We start from the raw sequence: 17307 nt of genomic DNA, 5'->3' as shown, positions 1-17307 counted from the left end.
TTGTAATTAACTAATTAATTACCACACTATTAATCAAAGACATTTTACCACCTCATTACATAGAAATAGTCACGATACTGACTCATGTTAATCTCAATGATCGGAAATCATCAATTTTAATGGACATCCTATGATAATTTCCTATCAATTACATGTAAATCCAAGTAATTAGTAAAACCAATTAATTCCAGATTAGTGCATAGAACAATCGATTAGCTATATTTGTAATGTCATTAATTATTTAAATTATTTTAATCCCACCAAAAAAATTCTGTAAAAACGGACCAAGTCGCATGGAGCTGCTTGTTTATCTCTAAAAAGTAATAAAATCTAGACAAAGTTGTGCCAAGTCAAACGTTTCTTACTGCGATTTCTTTATTATTATAGTTTATATGGGAAGTACTAGTTCTATTTTGATGATCATGAGTGATTGAGTGAGTGAATGGCAACTTTGCTTTCGCTTAAATAAATAACCTACTAAATTACTTGAAATTTTGAATTTTAAGTATGTGTTTATAGCTCACTCGATGAAAATTACTTTATTCTGATCATATCCAGAGATTCTCAAATACGAGCCTGAAAATGCCAGTAAAGTGGTTCCAGTAAAGGATGGTACGGCATTCTTTGCTTCGCGTTAGACTTGGCGGAGGTACTGCCGTGCCCCCAGATTTTGCATACTTAACAGATTACACGTCTGTTACTTACTAATGATTAGTAAGCAGACGTGTAATCTTACTTTATTTCCATAATAATAAAAAAAACAAAAATAGAAAGTATCTGATCCTATACTTAATCCTACTCATGTTGTATTTTTTATCATGGTCTCACTTTATATGATCTTTTCGAACTTTTAACTGTCAATTTATACTGTGGTTATGCATAGCTCAATATGTAACCGTGTCTACGTGTGGATAACACCTCAATGTCATTTATATTACTCAAAACTTCAACCATATTAACTTACACAGTAATTACTACATAAATAATTTAAATAACTTATTAATTTGAATAATAATTACCAATGTTAGATAGGTACCAATTCTTTTTCTAAGGGCTTGCGATTACCAATGTAATTCTGACCCAATGTTTTGAGTGCATAATTAGTTATTAAAACCATTTTACAAAGACTGGTAGACTTACTAGCGTTCATTAACAATACCGAACTTTCAAAACTGCAATTTCCAAACCACCTACCACGTTTGTTGATAATGATAAACCCTCCATTTTAGAGGAGGATCATAGTTCAGGGCGCTTACTCTTCAAAATCAATATCAATGTCAATGCAATTTCAAATTTGGTTTCCACTAATCATATTCATTAGGACACATAGCTTAGCACGGGTGGAAACGGACTCAGTTAATCTATGAATGGCTTCCCTACCTCCGATACATCGCATACTACGTAATAGTGATATCCTCAGTTTAAAGTGTTATTATTGGTTTAATATCAATCAATGTCAAACAAAAAGAAATAGCAATATTTTTGGCAGTCGGGTAAAACGGGTAAAAGTATTCGAATAATATGTTTTTATTCCGGTCTAATTTTTACTGGTGTAAAAATAAAACATTCTGTACATTCATTCATTCTTTTCAACGTAATGATTATTTATAGTGGTATCACTGAGAACTTGAGGAGGTGGTCACCCGCGGCGAATCTCACTCAAGGCTTATCCCAACAATAATTTACCGAGTCCGTAATATATTTTAATATAGGTATCTATCTACTGAGAACTTTCATTATTTTTCCAACAATGGATCTTTTTTAAATCTCTGGGAAAATTACTCAGAATAAGTTATTTTCAAATTAATCTTGTTGTTTACTAAATCATAAATACAAAAGTGTGTACGTATTGTCTTTTATTTACGGTGCAACTGGTCATTTTATGATACGAATTTTGCACATACACATAGTACATAGGTAGCATGGAAAAATCTATATACTTTTTATAGTTTACTTTAATTATGAAGCTGAAGAGTATTTGTGTCTGTTTGAACGTGCTTGTCTCCGAAACTACTGGTCTGAATTAAATAATTATTTTGTACTAGATTGTCCATTTTATTAAGTTTAAGTCTAGTTAAGTATATCTACGAACTTTTAAGAAAGAATGTATACTAGGTTGGCCCCTAGGCCATGAGACTCCAGACTACCTAGCGGGTTACCGGGGCTCAGAATCGAAGAGCAGGACTAGGAATAGGGTGGTTTTTAATCAGTAAAAGCATTGGATGATTTTCCTTTCTCAAAAAAGGGCATGAGACTCATAATGTTATTATATATCGCTGGCAAAGATACTCACTCCGTTATTAGGTACGGTGTCATTTATAACAAAACTGATAATAATGTTAGGTAATATCAGTTTTGCCTGTCATAAAAATCTTTGCAATCATTCGCACAAAAGCTTCTGTCTAGTTTCAATTCCTAACAGGTGCCTACCAGATTTTATTAAAATCCGTATAACACAGCACGACAGCAACTAACTTGGGCGTTTGTCCGTCCATCACGCTGAAACTACTGAACGGATTTTTATGAAATTTGGTATACAGACAGGGTATGAGTTGACTTGGATATTTATAATCTACGGGAATGCGGGTGGCAGAAGCTAGTAGTTGATATTTACCTATTGTACCTATAGATACACTACCATTGGTCTGTTACGAAATGCGTGAAAAAAATTCGGGAAATCCTACCTTAGTTCCTCCTTTTTTATTACGAAGGTTTTTGGGGAGAACCTTAGTTCCCCTGCATGTTCAGTTGTAGTACGCTATGTACGCTATACATGTAAGTTTCTTAGGATCCGAATTAATTAAGACATTGAACACTTCGTTTATTTTCATTTTAACCTGTAGGTATTGCTTATTATAATGTAAACCTACCTAGGATCAGGAACCTAGGAAACTTAGGCTCCCCAAAAAGCTAGGTTCTTTTTGAAGGATTTCCTCCGTAACAACAAAAAAGCAGGAACTTACATAGGTACGTAGTTTAGTAAGGTACCTGAACTTCCTATGTAAAATTATAGAAAAGTCTATATTTAACGACTTTTGTCGGTTGCCCAATCTCATCATCATTTTGACATAAAAACAATGATTGGTCGTAAACCTTTAAACAACAAAAATAATTCCTTTAATTTTACTAATTTTCGACTAAGAATATAAGATACATCAGGACGTGTTATACTTTAAAGTAGTAAAAATTACCTAACTACAAACAAAGCTTAAAATAAATTGCAAATCGACGCGAGAAATTTGTTTCAATTGGATTTCAATTCGAGGAAAATGAATATCATCCGTCTCTATTTCTCTCTCTTATCGCTAGATAAAAACCAAGAGTACAGGGGAAAACACAAATAGTATCCATTCGTATACCGACGTTGCCACTTAATGTAGTTCGCGGGAACTCTTTGGCAAATTTCACGAACGAGTTACGTATATATGTTTAGTTGCAACAATGAATTATAAAAAGTATTGTACCAAGTTTCGTCCGTGTACACTGATCTCCTTGTCTATCATATTAATACTGAATATAATTTCTATAAATGGTGATAGCGTGGCAAGTCACCAAGGAGTTTTGGATGATTTGCCAAGAGCATCGGATTTAAACCGTTATCTTATTATATTGGAGAGAGCAGTAGACTTTTGTTTAGAAAATAAACATGGTGTGGACATGAGTTTAGATTTCGGCTTATTTTTAGTTGGAGGTAAGATATAATAATACATACCGTACTTGTTGTTCTGTGTTGTGCTACAATCCGTCCCAACTGGTTCATTCATTTTCTCACTGCACATAGGTAAATATCTAGAAGATATTGTACATATGTTATTACGAAAAGATAAATTATTTATTTAATCTCAAACTATTTAGTGTTACAGTAGATATTACCCCAGCAACTTAAGTGTAAAAAAAACAAAAAGTCTAGAAATATTTTTTTTAAATTACACATGATGCAGTTTCATAACTAACTCTTAAATTTATGCCGTGTACCCGAGGGATAAAAAGTAGTCTGTGTGTTATTCCAGACCATAATCTAGCCCTGTTCCAAATTTCATCTCGATCCCTTTGGCCGTTTTGACGTGAAGGAGTAACAAACAAACATACAAACTTTCCCATTTATAATATTAGTAGGATTCTCTGAAGAATCTATACGAATTGGAAAAAAGCCTAATGTATGGTCTACTTTTGCTACCTAACATACTCGTAATATAGTTTAATTATTTCTCTTTAAAATAATTTATCGCTAAACCAACTGTGCTATATAGGTGTTTTGTTATTTATACATAAACATAAGTAGGTACCTAACACCATAAGTAAGTATAGGTATACCGTACCACACCATAACTTGGGAAATAGAAACACTATTCTTATCTATCATTTATTATTGTTTTTCTAACACATAGTTGACAAATAATTGCTTTTTGCGAACTCTATTCTGCATCTAAAAAGATAAAGCTAATCGCGACCAAATCAATTCGTTTCCAATAAAAAAATATAGTCACATCATAGATATCTAACAACCTATTTCCAACGAATTGACTTGATTGGTAGAATAGAGTTCTTTAAAACAGTTTAACATTAAAAAAAATATGCTACTTGTATGAAAACAATATCACTACATAGCATAAAACAAAGTCGCTTTCTCTGTCCCTATGTCAAATTGTATGCTTAAATCTTTAAAACTATGCAACGGATTTTGATGCGGTTTTTTTAATAGATAGAGTGATTCAAGAGGAAGGTTTATATGTATAATACATGCACAATATATCACCATTGCACCCACGCGAAGCTGGGGCGGGTCGCTAGTTTCCTATAAAAATACTTTATTTTATTTTGCAGTGACACTAAACCAAGTTTTGACGGAAAAAAGACAGAAACTACCACCTGATGTGGTATTTCGTTTAGAACAATTGCTCCTTAAATATGGCGAAATTAAGGACTACTTCAACGTACATGTTAAAAAAGGGCTGCTAAGTGAATACGGTCACTCATCACGAAGTAAGTAGTACATTGAAATAGGGATGATGACGGGGTATGAAAATTAAAAAACTGTTTAATCCGTCAGTTAGATAATGAAAACATATTAGACACGTATTTTTTTATTTTGTCATATATGTAAGAAAACAATACTTAGATAAAACGAATCAACGTTTAGGAGTGGGAGCAAATACGTCATTTCTACGTATAAAATGTATCTAGAAGTGACGTCACGCGATATTTCAATTCGATATATCTTCGAAAGTATTTGTTTCCGTAAGAAAATAAAAAATACGTGTCTAATATTTTAAAATGGCGATGATGGCGAAGAAATGGCCATGGCGCTAACTATACTGTCAAAATATTATTAAATGGTTACTCGCGACTCTGATATCTGAGGGTCCACCTATAGGCTGTTGATGTGAATCAACAATAACAATTTGTTTACAGTAACAGACCTGGTTTACAATATAAGTTCATGGCAGTTACCTTTGGAATACTTTGATTTGGAACTTCTGAAACGTACGAAGATATTAGATGACGATGAATTGAATGATTTATATGGACCATGGGATGCTTATATAAGAACTGTGACAAACTATATGGATTTCAAGCCCTCACTCGAGGATTCTGGTAATGTATTTTGTTGGTCCATTCACCCTTAGTATCATATCTATACTAATCTATCTGATCCGGAGCTGCGGACTACCTAGCGGGTTTACCGGGGCTCCGGCTCGAAAAGCAGAAGAAGGAACGGGGTGGTTTTTAGTCAGTAAGAGTCTGACACTCCCTCTCGCCTCGCCCAAGGCAGGAGAAGTTATTGGATGATTTTCGCCCCTCAAAAAAAAAAATACTAATCTATACATATTAAATATATGTATAAAGCTGAAAAGTTTATTAGTTTATTTGAACACAGATATAAATAATTATTTTTGTAATTTTATTATAACTTTCGTGAGACATTCTAAATTTATTATTTTGTTATCAGCGTACTCACGTAACTGTTTGACGAGGAACTTATTCATTAGCAGCGTGACAATCGCCACGTCGTGTTTCGCGGAATGCTGCTCATAATAATTTTTGTGTTGATAGTGCATTTTTATCGAGGAAGGCTATAACACATCTTGCTGTGTTTAATAGGAACCGAGCATCGTATGAGAGTAGCTAGCTTCTATGCGTATCACAGTTATTTAGACATTATGAAATGATTGCAGACACATGCATTGCACATTTGGCGCATCTCCCCCTATACCCACCGGCTTGGAAACCTCAAGCTAAATGTAGAATCCCGATATTGTGCCGACATTACCTGCTCGATGGAAATAACTACGGATATGGATTAGCACACAGGTTGGTTCATTAAAAAAGCGTAATTTTCAGCATTATATCACATTTATGGGTCACTAGCAAACCCGGCGAACTCCGTTTCGCCACCAATGATTTTCTCTGTTTTCCTCTTAAGTGTTTCCTGAATTTTCTTGCCAACAAATGCAAAACCGTGGAAATTGGTTCTTGCGTTGTGGAGGTATAGCACCAGGAAGGAAAACCCGACTTATTTTTGTATAAGACTACTCTATCTAATATTACTCTATCAGACTTTTAGTGAATCACCTACTAAATATCTTTTTCAGGCTGTTACTTTTGCTTATGGCAAAGCATTCTCGAAACTGTGCCGTTTTTGGCGAAGAAGTAGACGAAGACAAAATGGACAGATTCTGCTCCACAATATATCATGAATGCCAGTTTAATGCACTCAACGACTTTGGTATGCCCGACTTAGCTTTCGAATTTGGTAAGTTATCAAAATATATTGTAAATTATTTAATTTTTTCGTAATGAAAATCCATTTTCATCATCATCATCCATTAGAATAAGTATATGTGTATAAAACTAGATCCTGTGTTTATTAATAATAATAATAATAATGCCTGTTTATCCGTATTTTTCAATATTGGTCAGGGGCAGGGGCCATAGTCCCCATAGTTAACCGGTTAACTATTCCACAGCCACCCACACCCATATCCCTATCATTTCCTTTTACCATATCTCGCAATAGTCTTGCATCAACCGGGGATTGTCCTTTGGTGTACTTCCATAGTGCATACAGGGATAATCGCCGGCTGATGTCCCCTTACATTTAGATTAAAATTGTTCAACGGGCCTCTGCGAGTTGGCTTCGGCCCCTCGTACGCCTTCCAAAGGTCCGGGACCCTGTGGTCCCGTGATTATGTAAGGAACAAACATAATAATAATAATAATAATAAATTTTAAAATAACAGAACACACAGAAAAATTTTAAAATAACAGAACACACAGAAAATAGAACACCTAGAACCAACATGAAGCCACCATGGCAACAAAGGTTAGAAAAAAGTATAGAAAAATTAAGAGCGGATTGTGGTAGACTTACACAATATATTAACAATAATAGATCGAATAAGGTAGTCAAAAGAGTAGAGGCCATATTTAAAAACACACGCATACACACCAGACACGAGAATAACAACCGTCAACCTAAAGAATTCCTAGACACACTAAAACAAAAACTTGCACTTAAAGTACATAGACTTAGAAGATATAAAAAAGCACAACAACGCAGAAATGATAACACCATATTTACAACAAATGAAAAAATATTCTATAGAAAATTAAACACACCACACACCAACATAACAGACGACCAGAACACGACACCATCAAAAGAACAACTAGAAGCATTTTGGGCGGGTATTTGGGAAGAATCGGTCAGACATAATGATAGAGCAGCTTGGGTAACAGAGGAAGAAACAAGGTGGACAGGTATAAATGAAATGGAATTTATAGAAATCACAGAATCTGATATTGCAAACGTAACAGCTAGACTACATAATTGGAAATCTCCTGGAATAGATAAATTGCATAACTTTTGGTACAAAAAATTAACTATCCTCCATAAATACATAGCAAAAAACCTTACTGAAATAGTATTAGGAAAACAAAGTATACCTGAGTTTATTGCGACAGGAATAACCTACATGCTACCTAAAGCCAAGCACTCACCCTCACCTTCTCAGTACCGACCTATCACTTGCCTTCCGACCATTTATAAAATACTTACATCAGCAGTCACAATCAAAATCAACTCACACATCGAACAACACAAAATAATGGCTGAGGAACAAAAGGGGTGCAGGCGGGGCCATATGGGTTGCAAAGAACAGCTGATAATCGACTCCACTATTCATAAACATGCTACATCTAAAAATAGAAACCTTCATTGCACTTATATTGATTATAAAAAAGCCTTCGATAGTATTCCACATTCATGGTTAATAAAAATATTAGAGATCTACAGAATAAATCACCAAATCATTGATTTCCTTCGCAACATAATGCTTCAGTGGAAAACCACATTACAAATCAGAACTAATGACAATATTGTTACTACACGACCTATCACTATAAAAAAAGGTATCTACCAAGGAGACGCATTGAGCCCCCTGTGGTTCTGCCTCGCACTGAACCCCTTATCCCACCTACTGCAGTGCAGCCAGGCTGGATATTGCCTCAAACATAGTACAGAAGAAACTACAATCTCACATCTTGTTTATATGGATGACATAAAGCTTTATGCTAAAACTGAAAAAGAAATGAAAATATTGGTAGACATTACAGCAAAGTTCAGTAGAGACATTAATATGCAATTCGGTTTAGATAAATGTAAGACACTACATATAGTAAGAGGCAAAATCCAACCTGGGGACTACATAGTAAACAACACAGACACTATATCAGCTTTAGAGCCAACTGACTTATACAAATATTTAGGTTACACGCAACTAAAAGGACTCGATCATGTAAAAATTAAAAATGCACTTACCGTAGAATATAAAAGAAGAATAAACGCCATCTGCAAAACACAACTTTCTGGAAAACACTTAGTAAAAGCTATAAACACTTTCGCTATACCCATACTAACTTACTCATTTGGAATAATTAAATGGACAAAAACAGATACAGAACAACTCGAACGCACAATACGCACTACACTCACAAAACACAATAATTTACACCCTAAATCAGCAGTAGAGAGATTAACCATTAAAAGGCAGAATGGTGGCAGAGGGCTAATAGATATACATTACCTCTGGCAAAAACAAGTAAGTAAATTAAAAACATTTTTCCATACTAAATCCCAAAGTAGTAACATCCATAAGGCCATAGTTATGAACGATCTGAATTACACACCACTTAATCTAAGTGAACAAATAGGCACACAGACTCCGAACCAAAATGACCCACAGAAAGAAAAACTTGAAACCTGGAAAAGGAAAGTCTTACATGGCCGACACCCACATGACCTAGAACAAGCTCACATTAACACAATTGCTTCAAACAAATGGTTGAAAATAGGTAGTCTATTCCCAGAGACAGAGGGATTTATTATAGCAATCCAGGATCAAATCATTAACACGAAAAATTACAGAAAATATATTATTAAAGACCCCACAGTAACAAATGATAAATGTCGTAAATGCCACACACAACCAGAAACCATACAACATATTACAGGAGCATGCACAACACTCACACAAACCGATTACACACACAGACACAACCAGATAGTAAACGTCATTCACCAAAAACTTGCACTCAAATACACACTCATACAAAACACAAACACACCATACTACAAATACACGCCAGAAACCGTTCTAGAAAACAACACACACAAACTTTATTACGATCGCGCTATACTTACCGACAGGACAATCCACTACAACAGACCGGACATAACACTACAGGACAAAATCAATAAAATAACCTACCTAATAGATATCGCAGTACCAAACACCCACAACATACAAAAAACAATTACTGAAAAAATTACAAAATATACAGAACTTAAAGATGAAATAAGTAGAATCTGGAAACAAAACAAAGTCTATGTGGTCCCTATAGTTCTTTCCACCACAGGTGTAATACCAAACCATCTTCTCCATAGTCTCAAATTGTTAGATCTTAAAGAAACACTATATATAACCCTTCAAAAAGCAGCAATCCTCAACACATGCCGAATCGTCAGAAAGTTCATGCAAATAGAAGAATCTGAAACGAACTACTAGACAACACTCACCAACACTTAACCTTACTCACCACACCCTGTATTTACTTGGTCATCATGGCCCGTAAATACGGAGGACACTAGCTTAAAAGCTAAGAGAAAGTTTTACTTTCCAAAAAAATAATAATAAAATCATTTATTTCTCATTATCATATTACAGTGCAAACAATTTGGATATAATAACTAGAGACTGGTGTCTGTTGTAGGTAGAACCTGTCTTACAGATCACCAGGCCAACCCATCGACGCAACACATTGTTTATAAAGTAAAATTATATGACAAATTCTAAGATAGTTAATTGATATAAACATAACACTATGGCTTAAATGGACTATTACATAATTACTATATCAGGTACAAATGAGATCAGTGATGTGGGTTAATATTTTTAACATATCAAAATTATCAGAAAATAAGTTTAAGTTCAGAAGAAGAAACAATAGACTCAGTAGCTAACTACAACTTAAAACTAATAAACATTAAACCAAAGTTAAATTTATTAACTCAAGTTATGCTATTAAGTACTAAAGTGTCTAAAATTAGGAATTAGAAATTCAAAGAAATTACAATACTGTAGGTTAACATTTATAATTAAATAAAATTTAGGTTGTAAAAGTAAAGATAAAAAAATAAAAAATAGAAAATAATAAATTTAAACATTTGAAATTATAACAATTAAACTTAAAAACTATGAACTTAGGAACTATATACTTAGGAACTATAAAAATTAGGGCAATACAAAATTAGGGCAATGCAACATTAGTAGATGTATGTATATTGTGTTGAGTGTAGAGGGTGGATGTGTGTGTTGAGTGTAGAGGGTGTATGTGTGTGTAGAGTGTTTGATGACTATGGGTGAGTTACGATTAAGATAGGTGTAAATAATATTATGATTATGATAGGTGTAAATAATATTATATATATGTGTAGCTCACTAATATTTAAACTAAGTATTAATTTACTTTGTAGGTTTAAGTAGACATTCGGTAGATTCGTAGTTGAGATTTTGAAGCCATGTTTTCAGTTTTTTCTTGCATTGGACTTTATTAAGAGGATAAATGAATAATTCTTTGTTTATCTTATTGTATAGGTGGGAACCCAGAAATCCGTAAAACTGCTGTGTCAGACTTGTTCTACATCTGGTTACCGTGCAAACCACTGCATTTCTTTTCTTATTTACCGCTGCATTCGGATCAAACGACAACTCTGCGTGTTTTTTTAATATTATATTTAAAAAGAACAATTGCCGAACTGTTAGCACACCACAGTGTTGATATAAATCAGAGGTAGGATATCGTATGGGTAGGAAGTTGCTTACCTTTAAAATGGCTCTCTGTGCTCTCTCTAACTTTATTATTGTTGTTTTTGCGGCTCCACCCCATGCAGTGATGCAATAGGTTATAAGGGATTGACACAGGGCTAGATATACCATCTTTATTAAAGAAGTTTCGGCAATGTGGCGAAGGGATTTGAAGATGTATATGAGTTTCCGAATCCTAGTCGTTAGTGCATCAATGTGGCTATGAAATTTTAATTCTTCATCAATTATAACTCCTAAATATTTCATAGTGGTTGTTCTTAGTAATTGGGGGCAGGTACACGATATGTTGTCAGAATTATGGTTACAATTATGTGAGATAATGCGCTGTGCCGGGGTGTCCTGTTTGTTGAGTGTGAATGTCATGTATTTTGTTTTTTCGATATTTAGTGTCAGAATATTATTATTGAGCCAATTGTAAACCAGATCAAAGCCGTTTTGGGCATGCCTAAACACTTCATCCCATGAGTCCCCGTAGAAAAGCAATGCCGTGTCGTCTGCGAAAGTGATTATTTTGCCGTTGATAAGACGCATATTACATAAACTATTAATATAAACTAGAAACAGTGTGGGCCCAAGTTTGCTGCCTTGTGGCACGCCATATTCTATAGTTAACTCATCACTTATCCAACTTTCACAACCTGTGTTCGTCCTTTTAGGTAGTCCGCAAATAGTTCCAAAGGTAACCCTCTAATTCCCATTGCCTCTAGTTTTATTATCAAGATGGGGATTGAAACCGTGTCGAAGGCCTTGGCTAAGTCGAGAAAAATGGTCAGTACCCTCTTTTTATCGTCTAGTTTAGAGATGATAAAGTCTGTAAGTTGATGGACTGCGTCAGAAGTCGACCTATTTGCGCGGAAACCAAACTGTGAAGAAGATAGAAGCTGGTTTTTTTCCAAGAATTTTATTAGTCTACTGTTCATTAGTCTTTCTAGTATTTTGGATAAAGTCGGTAGGATAGAAATTGGTCTGTAGTTGTTCACACAGCTCCGATCCCCATTCTTGAATATTGGAACTATTTGTGATTTTTTAAAAGCTGATGGAAATTTGCCTGTTGTAAAAGCCAGGTTGCATATATAGGTAAGTGGCGGGATGATAATTTCACTAAATTGTTTAACAAAATTTCCCGAGATTTTGTCTATTCCTACTGCGCAGTCATATTTTAGATTAATTATCTGTGTTTTGATTTCATCTTCATCAGTCGGTAATAAAACTAGTGATTTATCACACGGATCATCAATACTTGACGGTTGTTGCAAGTTCATATTATTATTATTAGCTGACTTCTTTTCTGCTAATGACTTCCCAATATTAGCAAAAAAGGAGTTTACACTGTTTACAGAGTCAGTTGGGTTGGTTTGGCAAATTAATTGAATCGGTTTATTTTTATTTTTTGAAGTGTGTGTTATTTCTTTAATAACTTCCCATAATCTTTTATTATTTTTCCCGGCTTTTGTAATTAAATCTTTTTCATATGTAATTTTGCATTTCTTTAAAATGTCATTACAATAGTTTCTGTACCTTCGGTATGTACATTGAATTATTTCATTTTCAGGATTCTTCTTTGCTTTGATATATAAATTGTCTCGATTTCTCATACATCTTAGGAGACCCTCTGTTATCCACGGTTTTATTATTCGTTTTCGTCTAGAACAAGTGTAGTATTTTGTGTTTGACTCTATTTGTTGTGTGATAGATTGCGTGAGGTAATCAGTGGCTACATTGATATCGGTTATATTATAAATCGGTGACAAATCAATATTTTTCATAGATTCCCTAAGGCCCTCAAAGTTAACACGACCGTATGAAGTTTTTGCTACGTTCCTAGTTTTATTGTCCATGAAAATGATGACTGAGTCATGATCTGTAACCGATGTGTGTGCTACGTAACACTGAGAAGCTCGCTTTGTTTTTAACAATACATGGTCCAAGCAAGTGCGGCCATGAGTAGGAATGGTGTGAGCTGGTAACAGGCCGTGAAACGCTATCATGTCAAGATATGCGGATGATCTTTGATCTTGTGTGCCTACTGCAATATCAATGTTTATATCACCCACAAGGACTAAATTTTTATATGATGAGTATTTATTAAGACAATCATTTAGAGTGCTTAAGAAATTATCAATATTTCTACTGCTGGGGGGTCTGTAAATAGCGAATAGTATAGTGTCATGATTAATTTTTAGGATAAGTATATTTGAATCTGAAGATTGTGTTTCTTCTATACCCGTAGGGTCAATATTTCTGCAATAAACTACAACACCTTCATTTTGTGTAGAGTTGTTATTGGTAGAAAAGGACTTATATCCATCTAAAATAGGAATAATGGAATTACGTGTTAGCCAACACTCTGTCAGTACAATAATATCCCATTCAATACCCGATCTATGTAACAGCGTCTCGAAACTTGGAAGATTACGATGAATACTACGTATATTTTGAGTAATGACTTTGAGTGTCGTATCTGGACTTCGTAACAAGCCTTTACAGTCCTCAATTTTGCATGTATCCGATTGTGCAACTGAGACAGAATCCAAATCATTATTAAAATTTATATTGAATTCGGACATAATTGAATAGTTTTTGATGCGATGTACAAATGAAAGTAACAAAACAGAAAATTACTGTGCTGCTGGAACTGACCCTCTTTGGGATCGTCTGTAGAATGCCTAGGATCAAAATTAATATTATTATTAAATTAATATTATCAAGTGTTTGAGTTGTATGTAAAGTCTGTTTTCGTATAGTATTATGAGTTTTGGGTAAATAATATAATATAAGCTATTGCACCTAAAATGCTCAGTAGAATAGCAGATAAACCAAACCAACACGAGCGTTTGTACAGTTAGATAAAATGTTATAGAATAAAACAATTGACAAAAAATAATAATTAAATATTTGAAATTAGAAACTTTAAAATTTAGAACAAACATAAAACTATTATTCAATTCTTAAGCTGATCCTGTAGGTTACATAAATCAGACTCCGAGTTAATACGTATAAGACGTTCTCCTTCTTTTTTGCGGATGAAGACCTTACCTCCAGCCGTCCAACAGAACTTGAATTCGTTTGTGTTCGCGAAGTCACGTGCGAGGAAGAACAACCTTCTGGCTCTTGATGTGAGATGTTCAGATATGTAGACACTCTTTTGGGGTCCAGTGACTATGGACCTAACAAGCTATCTAAATAGAACCTAGGTAATAGAAAATCCTACAACCTAGGTATTATTAGCAACCTACCCACCTAAAAAACACAACTAAAGACGTAACACGATTAACGAATACCGCTCCAACCCAACAAATAACTTGTCATGTAAATCTGGACTTTAAATCGTATGGCGTATGATATATTTATACAAAAAGCCGACGGCGAGTGGCCAGCGCGCCGACCATGTACTTACTGCTCGCCGACTGCATATGAAACATCATCGCATCGCGCGCTTGCAGCTCGCAGTCAGCGCACCGTAAGCACGCTGGCAGCTAGCTGTAGCCACAATTCGAAACCACGCCGTGCTGGAGCCGATTTTAAGCCATATTTGTTATGGTATTTTGACCTTTATAGTAACTGATTTTGATACTTATTTATATATTTTCAGTTGCACTCTGTGGGTTGCTAGGCAACGCCCAGTTTTTAACCAATTCTTGGATGGAATCCCTTATGAAGTATCAAACCAGAGACGGGTACTTCAATGGAGATATAGTTGGAACGGTATATGACAACATAAGTAAGAACATTACTAATCAAAATGCTCTGAATAAGCACACAACGGGAACCGCCGTGGCGTCATTTGCAAACGTTATCAGATATATACTAGAAACCCATTACTAATTAATCCTAAATTCAGTACCTACCTATTAAATAATTTATTTAAAAAAACCGGTCCTAATTTTCCTAAGTTCCATTTCCTAAAGAAAAAGTTAACAGTATTTACATGCATTTAATTTTATATGGGTATATAAAATGTAAATGAAATTTCTATAAAAATAAATATATTTATGCCTTAAAATAATATTGTTGTTTTTTTTATCTGTCACCGTGATACTTCTTATTATGACCAGTTCCAGATTCCTATATAGCATGTGGCTAGAGAATGTTCGAAAAAATATTTACTCGTTAACCGCCACGTCGGACACTGGTAAACTGACGCTTAGCGGAAGATTTGCCTTCAACAGTTTTTTTCGGTAGTTATGCTTTAATGATGAATTCTTTACCCAATGCATTAATGGAATCCATGCTCAGCACTCGTTGCTATTGCTCTACTAGCAAGCCTTAAAATTAAAAATATAATTATCCCGCTAATCCTGCCTTATTTCCTTATTAGTAAAGTTGAAAGTTCTATGCGTAGATGACCTCGCAGTCACAGTCACATCGAATGAGCAATGAGCGCACCAATGTCGACCGGACGTCGGCTGATGAGGACATGCGATCTGGTAGCAGGAAGTAAGAGTGAGCCAATACCACGAGATCTATTCAAGTCAAGAGCAATGACGAATGAAAATTAATTAACGATCTACGCCCTGAGTGTACACTGTACACACACAACTACAAATTTTACAGATCTAAAAAAGTAATAATAATTGACCCGACGAGACATCCTATAACAAATAGGTATTCTATTTTATAATTACCAATTAATATGTTTCTTGTGTGTAGGTTTAAGCCAAGGATACACTAGGGAACAAATGTCCTGCGCCACGTGTAGCCAGCGACGTTGGGTGAAGTAGCGAGACCTCACCAGACTTTGGTCAACATATCTGAATATATGCGAAAGATCGCGCGACACGGTATCGCTACTAGTATATACTTATAGGTATACTACGACTGCGAGATGAGTCGCGCGTTGTCACCATATTATACGTTGGGTGAAAATTCATCGTAGGACCTTTATCCCCTAGTGTATCCTTGGCTTTATTTTATCGAGCTTAACGATAACATATGCCATGTAGTCATTTAATAACATGATCACGAACTAATTTGTATGTGTGAACTGGCCACACCGAATAATTCACCCACTTTTAGTGAAGATCAATTATTTGATTGTGTACTTGAATTTTAAAGTTTAAAAAGAACTACAAACTGTATAGAGGGTCTAGTGCGAGTTATTTTTACATTAACGTTACCGCGTTTAGCCTTTCTGATTGTTTGGCTAACTTGGAGCAGCCAATCACCGAACGTCATAAGCATGTTGACTACGTTAACATAAAACAACTTATCAGGTACTCTGGCAGTACATTCATTAATCAATGTCATGTATGTTTCTCTTACTTATTTTATATTCCGAAATTTCAATAAAATACAAACGGCAAATGTTTCATCAACAGGCACTTGTTGTAACAAAATGCTCCCCTCCTCCTCCCCTCAAAAGCCAAGCAACTCCTCAATTTCATTGAACTGAAATCTTAATTGTGAGTAATAATTTTCAGAAAAAGAAATTCTAACACAAATGAATGTACCTCACCCCAACCAACATAATACCTCACTAGTCCTAATCTTTATATATATAATTCTTCTGTAAGTGTGTATGTCACTGAACTTCTTTTAAACGACTGGACTGATTATGATGAATTTTTTTGTGTGTGTTCAAGGGGATCTGAGAATGGTTTAGATTCACAATTTTGTCCGCTGGACAATGTTTTTTTAAATAATTTTTAATTTATTAGTAGTTGTTGATTTTGGAATGTTTTACATTGGATCGGACAGACGGCGCTACCATCGCAGTGTCAAATATTAATGACGTTAGATTATAACATTTGAATAATAATTTTCATCAAAATGGTCCAGAATGTTTTAGCTTACGAGTATTAAAAAAAGTTTAAAATTTTCAAATTAAAGACGTGTAGACAGGACAACGTCTGTCGGGTCCGCTAGTTAAGTTATAAATTAAAATTCGTTTCGAATTCCCTTGTGACAATACGAAGTAACC

The 17307-nt window shown here is 34.7% G+C and overlaps 1 protein-coding gene across 1 annotated transcript; it reads left to right on the top strand.

Annotated features, from left to right (window-relative positions):
* The first annotated feature begins 3321 nt into the window (after positions 1-3321).
* LOC118262751 (UPF0764 protein C16orf89) lies at positions 3322-15393 on the top strand. Its single transcript, XM_035574346.2, has 6 exons — positions 3322-3691; positions 4825-4983; positions 5413-5595; positions 6177-6312; positions 6594-6754; positions 14980-15393. Exons 1-6 carry the CDS (start codon positions 3442-3444, stop codon positions 15210-15212), a joined length of 1122 nt encoding a protein of 373 aa, XP_035430239.2. The 5' UTR covers positions 3322-3441; the 3' UTR covers positions 15213-15393.
* The last annotated feature ends 1914 nt before the right edge of the window (positions 15394-17307 follow it).

Source organism: Spodoptera frugiperda, chromosome 12 (genome assembly GCF_023101765.2).
Source record: "Spodoptera frugiperda isolate SF20-4 chromosome 12, AGI-APGP_CSIRO_Sfru_2.0, whole genome shotgun sequence".
In the NCBI taxonomy this organism is placed as follows: Eukaryota; Metazoa; Arthropoda; class Insecta; order Lepidoptera; family Noctuidae; genus Spodoptera; species Spodoptera frugiperda.
This window is presented reverse-complemented; position numbering and strand designations above follow the sequence as displayed.